This window comes from Schistocerca piceifrons, chromosome 10 (genome assembly GCF_021461385.2).
Source record: "Schistocerca piceifrons isolate TAMUIC-IGC-003096 chromosome 10, iqSchPice1.1, whole genome shotgun sequence".
NCBI classification, from domain to species: domain Eukaryota; kingdom Metazoa; phylum Arthropoda; class Insecta; order Orthoptera; family Acrididae; genus Schistocerca; species Schistocerca piceifrons.
Genome location: NC_060147.1, coordinates 142,249,471 through 142,272,636, shown reverse-complemented (window position 1 = coordinate 142,272,636; position 23,166 = coordinate 142,249,471). Strand labels below are relative to the sequence as shown.

Genomic DNA, 23,166 nt, shown 5'->3' with positions numbered 1-23,166 from the left:
AATAAATGGTATCTCCAGTAGATATCTACATGATTACTCTGCAATCCAGAATTGAGTGCCTGGCTGAGGTTGTATCAACCTACCTTCAGGCTTTTTCCCCTTACCATTCCACTGTTGAACAACATGCGGGAAAAACGAACACTTAAATCCTTCCCTGTGAGCTCTGATTTATCTTATTTTTGTATGATGACCATTCCACCCTATATTGGTGGGCACCAACAAAATATTTTCACTCTTTGAAGAGATAGTTGCTTCTCAAAATTTCATGAGAAGATCCTGCCACAACAATAAAGACTCTGTTTTACTGATTGCCACTCCAATTCGCATGTTTTATCTGTTACACTCTCTCCCCTATATAACAATAATACAAAATGAGCTGCCCCTCCTTTGAACTTTTTCGATGTCATCTGTTGATCCTAATTGATGGGGATCCCACACCACGCAATAATACTCCAGAAGGTGGACAAGCATAGTGTAAGCAGTATCTTTAGTAGTCCTTCATTTTCTAAGTGTTCTGCCAATAAATCATAGTCTTTGGTTTGCTTTACCCACAATATTATCTACATTGTCATTCCAATTGAAGTTATTTGTAATTGTAATCCCTAGATATTTAGTTAAATTTACAACCTTTAGATTTGTGTGATTTATTGTGAACCAAAATTTAGTCCATTCCTTCTGGTAGTCACATAGATGACTTCAGTAGATTGGGAACAGCAGAGGGCCTATAACATTCCCTTGGGGAATGCCAGATATTACTTCTGTTTTACTCAGTGACTTACCATTAGTTACTATGAGCTGTGATTTTTCTGACAGGAAATCACGAATACATTTGCACAATTGAGATGGTACTCCATAGGCATGCAATTTGATTAGAGGTAACTTGTGAGGAACTGTGCCTAAAGTCTTCTGGAAATCTAAAAATATGGTACAATTTTGACAGTCCCTGCTAATAGTACTAACTACTTAATGAGATTACTCCTATTTCCTTTCTCGAGTATTTGTGTGACTTGTGCAACTTTCCAGTCTTTAGGCACAGAATTTACAATGGGTGAGCGGTTGTATACAATTGCTAAATGTGAAGCTATTGTATCGGCATACTCTGAAAGGAACCTAACTGTTGTACAATCTGGACCAGAGGTCTTACCTCGATTAAGTGATTTAAGCTGCTTTGCTCTACTGAGGATATCTACTACTAAGTTATTTGTGTTGGCAATTGTTCTTGACTCAGATTGTGGAATATTGACTTTGTCTTCTTTGGTGAAGGAATTCTGGAAAACTGTGTTTACTAACTCTACTTTAGTGGCACTGTCATCAGTATTATCCCAATTGTTATCGTGGAGTGAAGGTATTGATTGTGTCTTTCTGCTGGTGCACTTTACATATGACCAGAATCTCTCTGGATATTCTGCTAGATTTTGAGACTGTGGAAACCATTAACCAGTAGTGCTGTGTATTTGTCTTGAACGGTTTAAACAGCACCGCATTTAGAGTTACAGTGCAAGCTTTTATGTTTCAAAAGTGAACATGCTTGTGAAATTTGTTTTGGTTGTTACAGGTTACAACCATGAGCTCTTCTAGTCTGCCTTCGAGAGCATCAGAGGATGCCAATACGGCTTCTGACAGCAGTGTCTCTCCTACGTCTGCTACAGACAGGGACAACGTATCAGATTTGCCGCTGATTTCAGACCTCCAACTGAATAACACGAGTCATTCGGAAGGAGACAGTCCGTTACAAGCAGGCAGTAGCACTTCAAAACTGGACAAAAGGGGCACCACTATCGATGATCTCCCAGATGAACTTGTGGTAGAAATCTTCTCATACATGAGCTTCAGTGAAAACATTGAAGTTTTACAGAAGGTGTGCACTCGCTGGAAAATTCTGGCCCAGGATGCTCACTTGTGGCTTAACAAGAAGTACGTTGTCAGGTAAGAACCTACAATTTAGTGTTACTTGCTGAGCAGTAATGAAGATTCGAGAATGAGTCTTCCATTCTGCAGCACTGTCTGTGCTATGACATTGAAATTCGCAGGTGGCATTTTTGTATAAAATTTTCTCAGCATTCAGACCACATAAAATCAGAATAAAAACTAGAATTTTCGAAGATTGACATTGTCATCTTCATCAGGAGATGCCTGTCTAGCAGGAGTGATATCCAAATGGTGTTCAAGCTAAGCTCATTGCTGTTCGGGTGACATTGCTTAGAATTCTAATATCTGTTGGCAGTGACATCATCTGGAGTACAGGATTCACATGTGAAAGTGTGGGTGATCGGTAATGTGGTAGTCAGCACATCACCCCCCCCCCCATCCCCCCCGGGCTGCTATTGAGTTGTGGACAAAGAAGACAGTGTCAGTCTTCAAAAGCTGGAGTATTATTCCAATTTGATACTGTCTGAACACCGAGAAGATTTTGGGAGATTAAAAATTTGTGCCGTAGCAGGACCTGGACCCGGAACGTCGCTTTTTGTGAGCGACAGTCTCGTCGAATGAACTTTGCTAGCCCCACGAGTCAGGATTTCTCCCCACAACTTCGCTTCCAATAGAATTTCTTTCCCAGCTTACGAGTTCACGAAAGCGCCCTGCGTGCTTTGCAGGGGCAGCTCTCCTGAAAGAAAGGAAATCGCAGAAAAATGGCTTAGCCACAGGCCAGAGAATTGTTGTTGTTGTTGTTGTTGTGGTCTTCAGTCCTGAGACTGGTTTGATGCAGCTCTCCATGCTACTCTATCCTGTGCAAGCTTCTTTATCTCCTAGTACCTACTGCAACCTACATCCTTCTGAATCTGCTTGGTGTATTCATCTCTTGGTCTCCCTCTGCAATTTTTACCCTCCACGCTGCCCTCCAATACTAAATTGGTGATCCCTTGATGCCTCAGAACATGTCCTACCAACCGATCCCATCTTCTAGTCAAGTTGTGCCACAAACTTCTTTCCTCCCCAATCCTATTCAATACCTCCTCATAAGTTATATGATCTACCCATTTAATCCTCAGCATTCTTCTGTAGCACTATATTTCGAAAGCTTCTATTCTCTTCTTGTCTAAACTATTTATCGTCCATGTTTCACTTCCATACATGGCTACACTCCATACAAATACTTTCAGAAACGACTTCCTGACACTTAACTCTATACTCGACGTTAACAAATTTCTCTTCTTCAGAAACGCTTTCCTTGCCATAGCCAGTCTACATTTTATATCCTCTCTACTTCGACCATCATCAGTTATTTTGCTCCCCAAATAGCAAAACTCCTTTACTACTTTAAGTGTCTCATTTCCTAATCTTATACCCTCAGCATCACTCGACTTAATTTGACTACATTCCATTATCCTCGTTTTGCTTTTGTTGATGTTCATCTTATATTCTCCTTTCAAGACCAGAGAATTGTGTCCGGTCTAAAAAGTGAAACAGGACAGATTCTGTGAAATTTGCAAGTTTTTGGAGATGAGGTACTGGCAGGAGTAAAGCTGTGAGGGCGGGTTGCGAGGCACGCCCGGACAGTCAGAGGCAACAGTAAGGATTCGAGCCCCAGTACGGCAGACAGTTTTAATCTGGCACCAAGTTTCAAAAAACAAAGTTTGTTGTGTTTCTGTCAACTGAATCAATATTTTTTCACACTCTATCTATTTGTTGTGAATTAATATTGGTATTTGAAGCTTAATTGATCGAGTACTTAATGGACTTCACTGGTATAGGCTGCAGGACATTTCAAAACTATGAACTAATTCATTACTGAAATAAATTGTTCTGGGTTCTTTCTTTTCTTGAACATCTGAGTTACTCGATTAAGAAGAGAAGAGGCCTTCTGGAAACATTAATTTCTTCTGATGTACTCTCTTCGGGTACTTGATTTGAAAAAAACTTCGTATCACTCACCTTACGCAAACTTCAGTTAGATTCGTTTTGCAATGCCAGTTTTACAAAATAAAGTAAGTTCTTCGGGAAGTAGCTCCACTCGGTTCTTTTTCTTTAATAGATCTTACTGAATCAGAGTTAATTAGTTTCAGTACAGACATGTGCTTTCACCCCACTTCATACAATTGAGTGACAGATCTGTACATTTTGATTGACAGACGAATACTGCTTTACCGTTACAGCACACGATAGAGTTTATTTACTGTAAATATTTATATGGTGAAGTTTCGGAACTACAGCCAGATAATGTCGACTTCTTGTCACGATATTTCAGGTGAAGGTTTTGCTCTGAAGCTGCCTTTATGCCAAAAATTGGTGCGGAGATGCGCGTGCGAAAGCAGCTGCTGCATGGACGACCTCTGTCAAGTTTTGCACCGTCTTTGAATATTGTGTGCAGGCATGTGCCAAATGTGGCACTACGTGCACGCTCTCTGTCAGAATGTGAGCAATGGAGCTAAAATTGGGATATTAAAATTAATAAAATGTTATTAATTTTGATATCCAAATTTTAACTTGTCAAGTACACATTCCGGTAGTGTCGCATTAGGCATGCATGTGCATCTTATACACACAGCAATATTTGGAGAGCACACAAAACTTGACACAGGTCGCTCGTGTAGCAGCTGCCATCGTGCGTGCATCATTGTGACAACTTTTGTTATGAAGTTAGGGAGGTGAAATAGCAATCTCCGGGACGAAACACTTGACTGGAGACGGCTTAACGATCGTCAGCCGAAGTATCGCAGCCAGAAGTTCACATTACCCGGCTGCAATCTTGAAACTTTGTGGAATACATTTTACACTGGGAAAGTTTCGAGGATCACAATAAATATTTATTTTTTATTTGAATTTTGCAATAAAGAACGTGAAATTTCTCGATAAAGTGGCTGCCGTCTTTCCACAGTCACTCACTGTCGTGGAAGACGGCTGTGCGTGACACTGTGAAGATCTGAGTGGGGGGGGGGGGGGATTATACCCCACTGTTGCAATCCCCATCAATGGTATAGCTAAAAATTCACACAAAAAGATAAGTGTGCCCTTTCCCAAGATAAATGAGTTAAAATATCCACAAACAGGTGTATCAGCTCATTGTCAGTCTGATGAAAGCCAGAAAGTATAATGCATGTTGACTAGTAGTGATCAGTGTGCCCAGATGCATTTGTTGTAGAACTTCAAAACTACTTTGCCATTCACTGCTATTCTCCCTGCAACTCAAAATGCCACACGGCTCTGGTTTCTAAAAGTTTCCAGTAGCGTTTTACCTTTAGTACGCAGGATTTTTATCTCGTGTTTCCAGCTGATGTCAGAAACTAAAAAAAAATGTGCATATAGAACGTATCTGCAGATATCTGAATGTTATCCCTCATATAATCGAGTTATACGTACAGATCTTGTACTCGATACACTGTCTGTTATGTACAGTTCGTCTTTGGTGCTTGCCCGGCCACATTTGGATTTATTAATCCAAAAGTAAATGGTCTTTAATGATGGTGCAGAGTCACTGTGAACTTCAGCCAATTCTATTTTGATTTGTATGGCAATCCGACCCTTAAAATGAATATGTTTAATAACAGTCCGAAACTCCATTTTTCAATCACAGTCAAGACACTGACTAATTCAGACAGCTGTCAACAATGAACTGTATGATGTAAATTGCTGAAATTCTTTATACAATCCTTAGAATAATCGAGCTTACTGACCCCAAAGCCACAACGGAAATGTCCCATTTATTCGTGGAAACTTACCAGACTTGCCAAACCGTCCTTGTATTTATAAAGTAGAATATTAAATAGAACAGTGATGTAGAGCTTCCAGCAACCCACCAATTGAGGTGCATGTCATTTGTAGAATGAGATGTCCCACATCCTCGATGTCCACTGACAGATGAAACATTCACGGGTTAAGGTACTTAACAGGTAGGAAACACCCCACTTTCGGTAGGTGTTTGAAGGTTTGTGCAGATTGAAGTTGTACTAGTTCTGTGCTGCTGGCAATGAGGACCTGAGACTGAAGCTGGGTGGAGTTTTTGCCCCATGGGGCTGCAGATGGAGGGTATGGAGTGCACATGACCTCCACAATGTCACAGAAGTCATTGCCGAAAATACGATTCAGATCCAGATAGTTGTTCAGTCTCTTGTGAGACACATTTGTGCAGAATCATCGACACTGCAGATTGAAGTTGAGGGTTGAGAAGCTGGTTCGTGATTAGAGGACACGCGTAGCAGGATCCTTGCAGTATCGATATTGAACAGCGACTGGCAGAAAACGTAAGAGAATTGGAAAATCCAATAAAATATGAGAGCTGCAGATGGACTACTGGACTGTTTCAATGGCATGTGCCTATCACCCCCAGTAGGAGAATAAGTCACGAAACATTCTGAGGTCTCTCTAGTTGAACGTCCAGTCCTTTGAGAAAGGTTAGTATCTCAGAAGATACAAGATGTACCTCTCCCACTGACCTGCGAATACTCACTGAAGGCATTTTTTTGTGATGGAGCTACACTTCGTACTTTAACACCACAGTAATGGGTCGGGTCAGTCAGACTGGCCGACGAGCCCCACTGATAGAAACCGGAAGCAATTCTTGTCGACGCAGTGTATCCTATTAGGTGTGGTCCAGGTGTAATGAGGGAAGTTACAACCAACATTTAATGCACGAGCGTCACAGATGTCGGTAAGACTGTGACAGTGTACATTCACGTATTTGTGCATCTTCTGGTGTAAAAGTTATGCCGTCCAATGCTCGGTTTGAGTTTGTGGCAGGTTTACGAGATTTCAATCTTGTTTCCACCTTTTGTCTTGCTTCCCTCGGGTCAAACAGATCTGTGACCATTCGTGCTGTCTTTCTCTGTATATGTTCAATATCCTCCATTAGTCCTATTTGGTATGGGTCCCACATACTTACACAGTATTCTAGGATGTGTTGCACCAGCGATTTGTATGCGATCTCGTTTGTAGATTGAGTGCATATCCACAGTATTCTACCAATAAACCAAAGTCTACCACCTGCTTCACCCACGTCTGAGCATATGTGATCATTCCATGTCATACCTCTACAAAGTGTTACACCCAGGTATTTGGATGAGTTGGTCGATTGCAGCCATGACTCATTGATATTATGGTCATAGGATACTACGTTTTTTCATTTTGAGAAGTGCACAATTTTACATATCTGAACATTTAAAGCAAGTTGCCAGTCTTTGCACCATTTTGGAATCTTATCAAGAACTGACTGAATATTTATGCAGATTCATTCAGATAGTACTTAGTTACAGATAACTACGAGGGCTGTTTATTTCTACAATGGTTTACATCGGTTTACAGCTTGAACATTTAGCTATTTTTCGACATAATCACCATTTCTGTCGATGCATTTTAGTAGACACTGTGGTAGTTTTTGTATGCCCATGTCATACCAGCTCACCGCCATGCTGTTCAGAAAGTTATGAACCTCTTTTTTTCACCTTGTCATCAGAGCTGAATCGTTGGGACCACAATTAACGCTGACAGGTACTGTGAGACTCTGAAAAAACTCATATGGGCAATTCAGAACCGGAGAAGAGGAATGTCGAGCAAGGGCGTACACAGTCTCCATGACAACGCTCGCCCACACATCGCTCTGCAAACTGTTGCTCTCCTGCAACAGTTTCAGTGGAACATAATCACCCACCCACCCTATAGTCCTGACTTGGTGCCCAGTGACTATCACCTGTTCCCTAGGTTAAAAGAACATTTGGCCGGAAAGCGATTCAGCTATGACAACGAGGTGAAAGAAGAGGTTCATAACTCTATGAACAGCGTGGTGGCGAGATGGTATGACATGGGCGTACAAACACTGCCACAGCGTCTACAAAAATGCATCGACAGAAATAGTGAGTATGTTGAAAAACAGCTAAATGTTCAAGCTGTAAACTGATGTAAATAGAAATAAACAGGCCTAAGTACTTATAAAAAGATAGGAGACCTTATTTTTGGGATTACCCTTGTACATCATCTGCAAAAAATCTCAAGTTACTGTTAATATTGTCTGCGAGTTCATTAAAATACGACATGAACAGAAAGGGTCCCAACACACTTCCCTGGGACACACATGAAGCTACTTCTACTTCTGACGGTGACACACTGTCAGAGATAACGTACTGCATCCTTCACCAGTCACTAATATTACTTGAGACCCCATATGATCGTACTGTTGACAATGAGCATCCACTAGAACCTGGTGATGGTAGCCAGGCCTACGTGTCCCTCCACAACTTTTATCACCAACAATCCCTTCTGTTAGCAAATTGATGATTATTTGATGTCTCAGTATGTGACTTGAACTGATCTTTTCTTTTAGTGAAGATGTGCTATACATTTCTTTTCTCCCCAATTTGAATGAGTATCTCTTCAATAGTTATTCAATCTATCCATCTGATAACCTTTGTTCTGTAACAGCGCTCTTAAAAAGTGTCTATTATCCTCTTCTCTCTTCTTAATCTCACCCATCCTCCACTTCGATAAGAGGCTGCTCCCATAACAGATAAGTGACTACCTGAGACTTAACATATTTGCTGTCATGTAAGACACACCAGCGTAACTGACACTCCCCACTTTCTAAGACTTTTGAAAAATTTCTTACCTAATACATCTGCTGTGAAACAATAATATAACACATGTGCATGTACATCAAATATCTAGGCAATATGGGGTGTTTCAGAAGCGATGCTTAATAATTCACACATGGAAAGCACAGGCCAAAGAGTAACTAAAAAGCTCCAATAAACATGGGTCCGTAAATCAACCATTGCCGAGGTTTTGCATTAATTCGAGTTGGGAACCAACTGTAAACGCCCCTGGATACCACAGTATTGACATTAGTCGATTTTTTTTTTTTTTTTTTTTTTTTTTTTTTATGCGTGCGCAAATACTTCTCTTTCCCCCTCAGTGCACTGTGCTCTGTTACAGTTACAAATGTGAAGGCACCGTGGGTAGAGGTTACACCAATCGAGAATACACTGACATGCACTTCACACATGGCAAAGTGAGTGGCAGTGCTCTTCAGGCTGCACAATTATATGAAGGAGCTTTTCCTCTCCGGAAGCAGTCAGTGCCTTAGAGAAACCGTAAGTTTCGCACATCGTTTACGAGAAGGTCGACTCGGATCCGTAACACCCGATGTTGGGGGATAGGGTGTTATGCATTGTACATAAACACTCGAGTATTTCAACAAGGAGGATTGCTACCGAGAGTGTGACCTTAGTCGTAGGAGTGTGGTGGTGGATTTTACATTGCAAGTACTCTATCCACATCATCTCCAGTGAGCGTAGTTCTCAACAATGCAGACTTCCCTCTTTGAAAGAATTTCTACCAATGAGTGCAACAACAGTGTACCCTTGAATCCCTTGTTTGTAAGCAGTATTCCGTTCATGGGTGAGGCTGGATTGACCCGTGATGGTATTTTGAACTAACCTAACTGTCACATTTGGGATGATGTCAATCTTAATGCAACACGCACATCACGACATCAGCAGCGTTATTTGTTGAAGGTCTGGACAGGACTTCTCAGAGACTGCATAATTGGACCACATCTTCCTACCACAGAGACTAATCGGGCAGCAGTAGATGCCGTTTCTGAGGACTCGTGGTGATGTCCCACTGAACCAATGCCTGAACATGGGGTTCATATGTGGCGGTGCTCCAGCACATTTTCATTTATGAATACGCCAGCTTCTAACTCAGATGTATGGTCAACATTGGTTAGGTAGAGGAGGACCTGTGCTGTGGCCTCCAAGGTCTCCAGATTTAAATCCCATGGATTTCTGTATGTGGGGTCATGTCAAAAGACTGGTCTACACTACCGAGGTCAACTCTCTTGAGAAATTACTCTTTCAGATTGAAGCAGCCTTCCGGCATTTGCAGAATTCCCTAGGACTGCCTGAGAGGATTCACAACTCACTTCAGAGATGACTTCAATGTTGCATTCAGACACACCAATGTTGCATTCAGACGCATGGACAACGTTTTGAACACCTTCTTTAACGTTTAGATATGCCATGTGTTCCTGACACTGATGAAGTGCAAAGGAAAATGTGTTGTATCTTGACAACGGTTGATTTGTGGACTGATGTTTATTGGAGCTTTTCAGCTACTTTTGGCCTGTACTTTCCATGCGTGAATGATTGACCATCACTTCTGAAACACCCCATATAAGTAGTAAAACATGTTCGCATTTTAATTTTTGTTCTCAAATCCGCAAAATTCATCCTCGGAGCTGAAGGAAGAAATACTTGAAGCCACCATCTCAGAATCTGAATCCTCATACAATAAATTATCCTCTGTACCATCCAGTGCATTACTCATTCGACACTTCTTGAATGATATAATCATTGTTTCAGTTTTTACAGAGAACTATGAAGTGCTGACCCACTCACAAACTTGAGAAATTCTATGTCTTGTCCTCCTCCAAATCTGTAGGTTGCATCCATCTGTTCCATTCTTCCTCCATAAATTGAAATGTTTCTTCCTACATTGCCTATTTTGGTGAAGGCCCTAATTTGGTGAAGGGTGTTGATAGGTACAACAGTGTATTAGTAAGCCTGTTCAAATTTTGTAGATTAATTCTTCAAAGTACTTGCAATATATTGATCACTTGCTGTATTTTGTGTGTTGCTAATGTTTAATGCGGATCAGCTCATCTCAGTCGACTTCTTGTCCTTTTGTGTCAAAAGGCACTGAAAGAGATTTCTGGTGTTCGATGTATCCACTGGAACAACACTTCCAGGTAGTTTGAACTCGATGTATTGCCTATAATATACAATTCTAGGTGATGACAGATCAACTACACTCCTGGAAATTGAAATAAGAACACCGTGAATTCATTGTCCCAGGAAGGGGAAACTTTATTGACACATTCTTGGGGTCAGATACATCATATGATCACACTGACAGAACCACAGGCACATAGACACAGGCAACAGAGCATGCACAATGTCGGCACTAGTACAATGTATATCCACCTTTCGCAGCAATGCAGGCTGTTGTTCTCCCATGGCGACGATCGTAGAGATGCTGGATGTAGTCCTGTGGAACGGCTTGCCATGCCATTTCCACCTGGCGCCTCAGTTGGACCAGCGTTCGTGCTGGACGTGCAGACCGCGTGAGACGACGCTTCATCCAGTCCCAAACATGCTCAATGGGGGACAGATCCGGAGATCTTGCTGGCCAGGGTAGTTGACTTACACCTTCTAGAGCACGTTGGGTGGCACGGGATACATGTGGACGTGCATTGACCTGTTGGAACAGCAAGTTCCCTTGCCGGTCTAGGAATGGTAGAACGATGGGTTCGATGACGGTTTGGATGTACCGTGCACTATTCAGTGTCCCCTCGACGATCACCAGTGGTGTACGGCCAGTGTAGGAGATCGCTCCCCACACCATGATGCCGGGTGTTGGCCCTGTGTGCCTCGGTCGTATGCAGTCCTGATTGTGGCGCTCACCTGCACGGCGCCAAACACGCATACGACCATCATTGGCACCAAGGCAGAAGCGACTCTCATCGCTGAAGACGACACGTCTCCATTCGTCCCTCCATTCACGCCTGTCGCGACACCACTGGAGGCGGGCTGCACAATGTTGGGGCGTGAGCGGAAGACGGCCTAACGGTGTGCGGGACCGTAGCCCAGCTTCATGGAGACGGTTGCGAATGGTCCTCGCCGATACCCCAGGAGCAACAGTGTCCCTAATTTGCTGGGAAGTGGCGGTGCGGTCCCCTACGGCACTGCGTAGGATCCTACGGTCTTGGCGTGCATCCGTGCGTCGCTGCGGTCCGGTCCCAGGTCGACGGGCACGCGCACCTTCCGCCGACCACTGGCGACAACATCGATGTACTGTGGAGACCTCACGCCCCACGTGTTGAGCAATTCGGCGGTACGTCCACCCGGCCTCCCGCATGCCCACTATCCGCCCTCGCTCAAAGTCCGTCAACTGCACATACGGTTCACGTCCACGCTGTCGCGGCATGCTACCAGTGTTAAAGACTGCGATGGAGCTCCGTATGCCACGGCAAACTGGCTGACACTGACGGCAGCGGTGCACAAATGCTGCGCAGCTAGCGCCATTCGACGGCCAACACCGCGGTTCCTGGTGTGTCCGCTGTGCCGTGCGTGTGATCATTGCTTGTACAGCCCTCTCGCAGTGTCCGGAGCAAGTATGGTGGGTCTGACACACCGGTGTCAATGTGTTCTTTTTTCCATTTCCAGGAGTGTATATCTGCATGTATTCCAGTTAGATAAGAGAATGTATTCTGACTGTTCATCAAGACAGTAACATTTGGTACAAATATATATCATCATTTGTTCTTTGGCAAGCATTTCTTTGATATCGTGGAGGTCACACTCTCTCCGCGCCATTCACTTATGACACCACAGAGCAGACGACTCTACCTGGCTGGTAGAAGTGCCCTGTGTGGCCCGCATCGCCGGTAGCGAGGGATCGGTACAGTTCCGATCTGTACAGAATGTAAAACATCTCCCACAAGTGGTGCGATTTCTACTAACTAACTACCTTAACTCGTGAACATCTTTTGTCAGCCAGTGGGACATCTTATTCCCAGAGTGAAATGTCACACTTCAGAGTCCCTTAAATGGTCTGTTTATACATACATCTAATGGCTGAAGTAAAGTAGTTAGCCATGATGGAATTACAGCTAACTGAGTCTTCTGTTCATTCAGTCTATTTTTAATGTATTCTGTTCTGTGAGAACGAAACTGATCTCATACTAATGGGCCAGGCTCGTTCAGGTCATTCTCTTGTCTGATTGGTATATGTGCAGCTGTAGTTGATCTGTCATCATCTAGAACTGTATATGTCACTATACAAAATTTTATCTATCCAATACGTCATTTCTCCTCCATTCGTCCAGTCTTTGTGTACATGGAAAAATACTCCTTTTGGCAATTTTGGTCTTTAGGAAGCAGCTTTCTTTTAAAAATCAAAAGTGGCGGCAATTTTGTCCCGTTAGTGCAGCAGGATAAAATGATTCTAATGAGTTTTAACAACACTACTTTTTGTGCTGTTGCAATACAGTTCTGGTAGAAGGCATATCAAAGTTTACTAGAGTCTTTTCCTTGTTTCCAACTTCTGAAATTCAAACTTTTCTGTTTTTCTCATCTTAATGACAAACAGGTGAAATTCAGCAATTTATACTTTGTACTCAGTTGGCATCTTTTGTGATTAGACTAGATTAGATTCAGTTTTTGTTCCATAGACACAAAAATTGAGATGATTCTCGTGGATATGGAACTTGTCAGAAAGGACAACATGAAAACCATAAAACATTTGAATATAATACTTACTACCCTGATCATATGTTAGGAGATTGCCAAAATAGGTGAATTTCGTACAGTAAACTGGAATAGCTAATAATTACTGAATTAATATGCTGTCAGAGTGAAACAATGTTATGCACTTTTAATAAATTTAGCATTCACAAAATACCTCATCTTTACTGTTGTGACCAGGTGCTGTCAAAACTGAAATCTAACAGCCTTTTTTACTTATGCTGGCCTAACGGCCTCTGTTAAGATATTCATCTATAGAGTAGAAGGCATTGCCTATCAGTCTTTCAAACACTGTTTGAACTGTGCTTTATCTGAAACCAAGTATTCAATGCTTGCTGGAAATTTTTGAAAATGTATGTTCATGAATGTTAGACCCCTTTCTGGAGCAAGGCCAGTGATTTTAGGTCTTTGTGTGGTTTGTTCTTATTCCTAGTATTGATACTATGTATTGAGCTGTTGGTTAGAAATAGAGATATATTACTTGCAACAAATTTCATTAAGGATTAAGAAACAGTGGTTAGAATACAAAGATCTTGAACAGGTTTCTGCATAACGTTCTTGATTTACACTGCAAGTAAGTCTTATCAAACGCTTCTGCGTGCTAAAAGCTTTCACTCGGCTTGAAGAGTTACCACAAAATATGATACTGTATTACATAATAGAATTAAACATTCTCACTGCAAATACAGACTTGTTTAGGCACTTAAGCAGTTCTGTGGTATGCCCTCCCCAACTGAATTTACTATGAAGTTGTAATCCCAGAAATGTAACACTGTCAACCTCTTTGATCTGCATGTCTTTGTATGTTATACACATGCTAGAGGGAAATCTCTTACAGAGTCTGAATTGCATATAGTGGGTCTTTTCAGAGTTTAATGACAGTAAATTAGCTTTAAACCATTTATTAATGTCAGTGAAAATTTGATTTGCAGCCATTTCTAAATCTCTACATGACTTGCCGCTTACTGCAATGTTTGTATCATAAGCAAACAAAACAAGCTTAGCATCTGACAGTGTAATAGACGAAAGGTCATTAATGTTCATAAGAAAAAGCAATGGACCCAAGATGGAACCTTGAGGAACACCACATGTAATTAATTCCCAGTCAGATGAAGACTGATTGCGTACTGCACAGGTAATTCGCAGTGACACCCTTTGTTTCGTGTTAAATAAGACTCAAACCATTCCGCAGCACTGCCGGTGACACCATAATATTCTTATTTACTTGTGGTTCACACAGTCAAAGGCTTTTGACGGGTCACAGAAAATATCAGTAACCTCTAATTTATTATACAGTGAATTAATTATGTTCTCACTGTTACCATAAACAGTTTTCTCTTTACCAGAACGCGTAAAAAAAAAAAAAAAAATAAAAAATAAAAAACAACAACAACAACAACAACAAACTGTGACTTGGACAATATATTATTTGCAGTCAGATGCTTAAGTAGATGCTTGAACACAACCTTTTCAAATATTTTTGAAAAAGCCGGCAAAAGTGAAATTGGTTGATAGTTTGATGGTATATCTCTATCTCCATTCTTGTAAAGAGGCTTAACTTCACCATATTTTAGACAGTTTGGAAATGTTCCGCTGATAGAGAGATTGATTTCACAAGTAACTTAAGATAGAACTCAACTCGCATGAGCACTCTTTGATTAACTTCGTTTATATGTTATCGTACCCACTGTTTTAAGGATTTTATGATGGATGCTACTTCTTTGGAAAATGTGAGTGCCATTTCCATTTTGCTGAAGTCATTTTTAAAGAATGGTCTCAGATACTTCATTGCACTGTTTGCTGAACCTGATAACCAGAAATGAAGTGGTTGCTTAAGAAGTTTGCAACACTACATGCACTTGTCACCAAAGTCTCATTTATTTTTAGGGCTATCTGTTCCTTTTCCTTTTTGGCCCCACCTGTCTCTAACTTAACTATGTCCCGGACAGTTTTTATTTTGTTTCCCGATGAACTTTTTCTCATAATAAAGCTGCTTCAATTTCTGGATTACTTACTCCAATATTTTGCAGTATTCTTTGTAATGCATTACAATGATAATATCAGAGCTGCTCATAGATAGTAAATGTAGTCTCCTTTTTGCCCCACATGACATACTTATTCCTTGTGTAATCCATGGTTTATTTTTTGACATATGTGTGATTTGAGTTACCTTTAGGGTGTGGTTTGAGTTACCTTTAGGGGAAAACAATTTTCAAAAGTGGAAGTAACTTTATTAATGAATGCTTTGTATTTTCCATTTGAGCCAGAAGTATTGTAAACGTCTATCCAGTTCATGTCTTTGAGCTGTTTCTTGAATTTCTCAATTTTTGACTTATTTATTACCCTCCTGTACTCAGAGTTAATAGATTTTTAATCCTGACAAGTTTCAACATTTAACACAAGATGCTGCATGTCGTGATCAGATAGCCCATTTACTATTTTTTTGTGATATGACTGTTTTCCCTAGACTTGTTTATGAAGATATTATCAATAGTGGTCTCAGAGCATTTACGCATCCTAGTTGCAAAGTTTACAGTGGGAACTAAATTGAATGATAGGTTACTGGCTGCAATAATTGTTCACTGACAGAGCTTTTCAATAAATTCTCATTAAAATCACCAGCAACAACTATTTTTTTGTTTTTTGTTTTACTGTGAGATGGGACAACAGAGCTTTCGGATTTTTTATGAAGAGGTTAAAATTTCCTGAAGGTGATCTGTATATACCTACTATTATAAAGAACTTATCATGACATACTACTTCTGTTGCACAAGCTTCTAATTGTTGGTCTGAGTAAAATTTATTAATATCAGTATTCTTGAAATCAAAACAGTTTCTGGCAAATGTGGCATCTCCTCCTTTCTCCATATTTTCTCCACAGAAGTAAGAAGCTAACTTGAATCCCGTAACATTTAACAAATCTATACCAGTGGTCACATGATGTTCAGAGAGGCAGATTATATCAACTGGTTTGCTCAACTCTAATTTTTCAACACAAATAAGCAACTCATTAAGCTTACCCCTTAGTCCACTGATATTCTGATGCATTAAGGATGACTGGATGAACCTAATTTTCCTGTCAGTTTTTGAGTATCTTTAGTTTCAATCAGAGGCTGTATGCGTGAATTGTGTACATTAAAATTTGCTTTCTGGCTGCCTGTTTTATCAATGTGGATGTCATTTTCAGCCTATCTCTGAACATCTTTTGTATCTGCCCTCGCTACTTGAAAAGAACTGCTGTTCTGTCACTTGTAACTCAGTCCGCATACAAAGCCAATACCTCTTGATAAATACTGAACACCGTAATGTTGATCCAGTAAAGTCAGCAATCCCTCTGTTAGTGTATATCGCTTTCACTTTATGAATGATAATTTCTCCACATGCGTATTCTTTAAAATACAAGTATTGAGTTCTGCTTCAAGTTTTGGCCATTTAGCAGTCCCACTTCTTAGATTATGTTGACTGTGTAGTGCTTTCTTTAAAACATCATCTTAATTCTGCCATGCTCCTACTGCTTTTTTTTGGTTGGAGGTTGCCCGAAATACTTTCCTGTAGCATTATTTCCATATGCATTGACATATGTAATCACTTGAAGCTGAAATGCAATAATATAGCAATACTGCATTTCTGCCATAGTTTGCAAATAAAACCACAATATAGGTGCAACACAAGTGAATCTCCACATTAAACATAACAATAACTGAAACTTGAACGAACAATATGAAAACTGTTAACAATGGCACATGTTCATCCACTGAAGTCTGTACAACTGGAATGCTCAAAGTTCGGAAGCAAGCTAGAAGTGAATTGCTTGAAGCTGAAACATTGAAATTTTCAAGAAATGTAGTTTATAGGAACCTGCCTCAACTTGATACTGACATATAAGATGCAGCCAGTTTTGGAGTCTAGTTTCGAAACAAAAAAAATTGGCATAGACACAGGCACATATGATAAATTTACAGTCAATGTTGCAGATTGTATACGTGTATCTTCTTAGTTTAGCCATCATTTATCATCTTGCTGTCAAAATACAAAAGCTCATTACTGCTGTAAGTGTCATTTCCTAATCCAATTCCCTCAGCATTGCATACTTTGTCTCAACTACATTCCTTTACCCATGTTTTGCTTTTGTCCCTATTTAGATCCCGATGTTCATCTGTATCCTGTAAGCCACTTGACAGTGTGTGACAGTGGGTACTTTGTGCACCATCCAGTCGTGAATAACTCACAGGAAGAATGGTTTTCAGTAGCCTCTGTATCAGCTCAAATCTTGTTTTCTCCCTTTTGCATCCATTGCATCCTTTTCGTGAGTTTTCACACATATTTGGGTGTATTTTTGTGAAATTTTTTGTAGGTAATTCTAAGTTATTTGCGTAATTTTTCAAATTTTTTCCACCACCGTGGATCCTTGCTCCTTCCATCTGCGTCAGTACAGAAAAGTTTCCTTATCCCTAGCCAGATCCCAGTCCCACATACTGATGCAGTGTTGTTGCTTGGCTCATGGAATCCCCCAAAATGGCCTTACCATCAAATTACCCATCTCTGGCTGCCACCCCACCTTCCACAGGGACATCCACCTGTTCATATTCTGCCAATCCTTAGCCCTCACCAACATAGTCCTGCAAAACCATATCAACCTAGCCCAAACCTTCTTGCAGTACCTTCTCTCCATCCACAAAATTCTCCAGCTATGCAATCCCAAATTCCTGTTACAAATAACACACATTGAAACTCTTGCCTTTCAGGAACTTGATTAACATGCACAATGCCACCTCAAAAAACTCTCCATCCTGCTCACTTCCTACTCCCACCTTGGAGTACCACTGTCCACCACCTCTACAACCACCTCCAAATCTCCCCCACGTCCCATCGTAGCTGACAAACCCTGTCTTGCGACCTACTTCACTTTCCCTACCCTCAAAAGCTCCCTCCCACCACCACACGGAATCCAGAACCTAAACAGTCGTGAACCTTTCCCCACAGAAATATCAGTACTTTCAAATGGCCTCTCTTTTTGCCTCACTCCCAAATTCAATCATGCAGAACTTGTTCAAGACCTTTCTCCTTCTCCCAGTCCCTACAGTGGAAACAGTTTTTTGCCACCAACCCTACCATTCAGACTCAACCAAGACCAATATTGAACCCTGCCTAACTCACTTCACTCTCCCATCCAACTGTGATCCAATCCCACTGCCCCCAGATCACCCTCTGTTAACTTTCCAGAATTTCTTAACCCCAAACCCTGCCTCACCATCATTTTACAAATCCCTCAATGTGCAAACTAACCTTACATATGCAGAAAAAATTGCAGTCCACCATCTAAAAACTGATCCTGACCTTATAATCCTGCATGCGGACGACGACTCCACCACTGTTGTTTTGAACTGCAAGGATTACCCGGCAGGAGGACACCGCGAGGGGTCAGATACTTCCACCGACAAACCTTGCCACAGTGACCCTATTCCAGAAATCCAGCAGGATCTCCAGTCGCTACTCAAATCCATAGGCCCATCCCAGGATCTCTCCCCGGAGTCCATCTCTCTACTCACCCCCACAACTCCCCGCACTCCTACCTTCTACATTCTTCCTAAAGTCCATAAACCTAACTACCCAGGCTGCCCCATTGTGTCTGGTTACTGTGCCCCCACTGAGAGAATCTCTGCTCTTGTAGACCAACATCTTCAACCTATTACCCAGAACCTACCCTCCTGTACGAAAGATACCATTTCCTGCACCGACTCTCCACAGTTTCTGTCCCTTTACCAAACAGAGCCCTGATCGTCACTATTGATGCCACCTCCCTTTACACTAACATTCCTAATGCCAATGGCCTTACTGCTATTGAAACTACCTTTCCGAACGTCCGACAGATTCCAAATCGACAACCTTGTTCCTAGTCACCTTGACCAACTATATCCTCACCCTCAATTACTTCTCCTTTGAAGGCATTACCTACTAACAAATCCAGGGTATGGCTATGGGCACCCGCATGGCACCATCCTATGCCAACTTATTCGTGGGCAGTCTAGAGGAAGCCGTCCTAAAAAACTAGAATCCTAAACTCCTCACCTGGTTCAGACTCATTGATGACATATTTGTGATCTTGAGCGAAGGTAAGGACACCGTATCCACATTCCTCCGGAACCTCAACAACTTCTCCCCCATTTGCTTCACGTGGTTCTACTCAACCCGAGCCACCTTCATAGATGTTGACCTCCACCTCAAAGACAGCCACATCACTAAGTCTGACCATATCAAACCTACTAACCTGCAGCAATACCTCCACTTCAACAGCTGCCACCCGTTGCATACCGAGAAGTCCCTTCCGTACAGCCTAGCCACCCGTGGTCGTCCCCCTCAAAATATACTGAGGGTCGCACTGAAGCCCCTTCACAGACTGTAATTATCCTGCCAACCTTGTACAAAAACAAAGCTCCTGTGCCTTATCTTTCAAGTCTCCCACTGCCTCCAAAAATCCCACCATCTGGCCACAGACGAGCATTCCCCTCTTAACTCAGTACACCCAGGACTGGAGCAACTGAATTACATTCTCCGTCAGGGCTTCGACTATCTCTTGTCGTGAACTGAAAAGAGAAAAGTCCTGCACATTGTCCTTTGCACCACTCTCACAGTGGTGTTCCGCCATCCACCAAACCTATGTTATATACTTGTCCATCCTTACATAACCCCTGCTACTAACCCCTTACCTCATGGCTCATACCCTTTTAATAGACCCTGTCCCATACACCCTCCCACCACCACTTACTCCGGTCTGGTTATGAACATCACCTATCCCATCAAATGCAGGGCTACCTGTGAAACCAGTCATGTGATTTACAAGCCAAGCTGCAACCACCATGCTGCATTCTATGTGGGCACGACGACCAAATAGCTGTCTGTCCGCACGAATGGCCACTGCCAAGCTGTGGCCGAGAAACAAGTGGACCACCCTATTGCTGAACATGCTGTCAAACTGTAATGGTACTTTGACTATCGCGCCTCCGCCAATACAAAGATATAATTTACGATCGCGCACGCAGAAGAGCGCTGCACCAGCGACCGATTTTTATAAATAATTTTGATTAATTTTTTTTTTTTTTTTTTTTTTTTTTTTTTTTTTTTTTTTTTTTTTTTTTTTTTTTTTTTTTTTGCGTAGGTGTTTGTTTTTAACAACTAATTGATTACACTCTCTCTCTCTTGTCTTCATCCGAAAGACGTGTATTTTTCGGCGCTGTGTTACATATGCTTTTGGGTGGAAATTAAAATTATATTACGAAATGAAGTTGTTTCAATAGTGATTCGAAATGGTTATCGCCGAATTTGTAAATTGATCATGAAAGTGACAACTTGAAGAAGTTTTCAACAGACGGAGAAAAGTGAAAGACGGGTTGTCCTACAAGAGAATTAGGAGGACAGCCATGAAGACTAGATTGTAATTAGTACTGCGTTTCTAACAAGATTATAAGGTAAATTTCCACTAGTTTCTGATGCTATTTCCGTACAGTCGCTTTTTGTAGTGTTGCCGACCCGGTCTGCCATGCACGGTCAAATTACAGCACTATCTCAATCAATAATACGAAGTCCGCCTTATCTGTAACTTATTCCATCAAAATTCAAAACCCAATCAGATTTTCTATTTTGTATTTTCACGGCAGAAATCCGAGGAAAGGAAAGACTACAAAACCTGACATCCTTCATTTCAATGACTGCTTCAGTCTGTGCCAGATGGATCCTTCCCACTAACACCAGCTTTTCTGAACTGCGCAAGTGGGAACTTTCCCTGCAAAATATCGTACGTTCCCATAATCCTCCTGGCCTTAATCTTCTTTGGTCACTGTCCTCGCCCATCCAGCACCCTCCCTGTTCCCATTCCAGCACTACACAGCCATCATTCCACCATCACACCCAGTCTTTTTACTTCTCTCCTTTTCCGCTTTGTCTCCCCCGCTCCCCCTTTCGCACCTCTCCCCTGCCCACCGTCTAACCTGCAGAACTCCACTGTCTGCCGCCGCCACCATACTATTCCTCCCCCTCCCCACCCCAGCCTCCTCCTTACCCCCAACCGTGTGTGTGTGTGTGTGTGTGTGTGTGTGTGTGTGTGTGTGTGTCGTCTATTGTTGACGAATGCTTTAATGGCCAAAAGCTTTATTTGTGACACTTTTTTTGTTGTGCCTATCTGCGACTCAGCATCTCCATTGAATGGTGAGTAGCAGCTTTCCTTTTCATAATGTTGTTGCATTCCATCCTGGATTGCTCATTGTTTGGTTCCTAGAAATAAACTGGTGATGGCTAATAATTTGTAGTTCGTGTATTTCTGTGCCTTACGGACCCAGTGTCCGCAGTAATCCTAACAAATATCAGGGGAGACTCTCAGCCAAAAATACAAACCTCATAAACACCTTATATTATCATAAAGAACACTAAAAGGACATATTGTGTAATGCTATTTTTGAATCTCATCCTCTTACCTTACAGGATCTTCCCATTCTTCTGTAAATTAATAGTGTTGGTATTTTGCAGTCATGACTTGTTAAACTCAAGATTTGGTAATATTCATAACTGTAAATACTCTCTTTGGAATTTGAATCATGTCATTATTCTTTAAGTCTGAGGGTATTTTGTGTGTCTCAAATACACTCATGCTCATAAATTAAGGATAATTGCAGAATGTGGTGCCACACAACGTGGCAGTACACAAAACTGGCACTAATGGCATAGGCACGTAGGGAACACACATGACACAGATGTATAAGTCCACGGTATTGGTGATAAGTTGAGAAAACCGCCCCGAAACATATGTGCTCCAAAATGCCACTGTTTCCTGCACATGTACCCTGACATCAGTACAGGATATGATCACCGTGCACATGCACACAGGCCACACAACGAGTTGGCATACTCTGGATCAGGTGGTCGACCAGCTGCTGGGGTATAGCCTCCCATTCTTGCACCAGTGCCTGTCGGAGCACCTGAAGTGCCGTAGGGGTTTGAAGACGTGCAGCGACCGAGAGCATCCGAGACGTGCTCGATGGGGTTTAGGTCTGGAGAACATACAGGCCACTCCATTTGCCTGATATCTTCTGTTTCAAGGTACACCTCGACGATGGCAGCTCAGTGGGGCCGTGCGTTATCATCCATCAGGGGAAAGGTGGGACCTACTGCACTCCTGAAAAGGCGGACATACTGGTGCAAAATAACATCCCGATACACCTGACCTGTTACAGCTCCTCTGTCAAAGACATGCAGGGGTGTACGGCCACTAATCATGATCCCACCCCACACCATCAAACCATGACCTCCGTACAGGTCCCTTTCGAGGACATGTTTCCTGTCTGCTGGAATCGTTCCCATAATCGTGAGATCACACTTTGTGGCACACTGAGAACCCGTGCTACGACCGGCTGTGTTTGACCAGCCTCCAGTCGCCCTAGTATTCTACCTCTCATAACGTCATCAATTTGTGTTCTTTGAGCCATTTTCAACACACAGTCACCGTTAGCACGTCTGAAAACGTCTGCACACTTACTCGCTGCACCGTCCTCTGACATGCACTGACACACCTCTGCGTACGTGGTCTGCTGCCAGCACCACCTTGCGACGACCCCAGGTCAAATGCACCACACGGTTGTACCCCGAGGTTATTTAAACCCGCAAACTGCCCACCAGAGTGTTGTTTCACCATGTATCAGCATTATCCTTAATTTATGAGCATGAGTGTATATTACACATCAGGTGGAACAGTTGTCTCTTCTGTTGTCTATTCCAGGGCACCGTTTCGATTTAGGTCTTTCCCTTTAAAACTGTTGTCTCGATTTCATATTTCCTATTTAATCTTCACCTTCTTTTATGATATGGTCTATCAACCATTTCCCTTATCTCTGAAGGTTTCTTTAGTTTTTCTTTGTGTGGTTTGTATTTTTACTACAGTCATACA

The 23,166-nt window shown here is 41.9% G+C and overlaps 1 protein-coding gene across 6 annotated transcripts in view; it reads left to right on the top strand.

Annotated features, from left to right (window-relative positions):
• LOC124718890 (F-box/LRR-repeat protein 4-like) overlaps window positions 1-23,166 on the top strand; it is a 116,079-nt gene that overhangs the window by 21,099 nt on the left and 71,814 nt on the right. For all 6 annotated transcript variants that reach the window (XM_047244535.1, XM_047244537.1, XM_047244534.1 and 3 more), the window contains one exon: window positions 1,556-1,926. In XM_047244535.1, coding sequence (XP_047100491.1) covers window positions 1,565-1,926 — 362 coding nt within the window. In that variant the 5' untranslated portion in view covers window positions 1,556-1,564. The remainder of the gene's footprint in view (window positions 1-1,555; window positions 1,927-23,166) is intronic.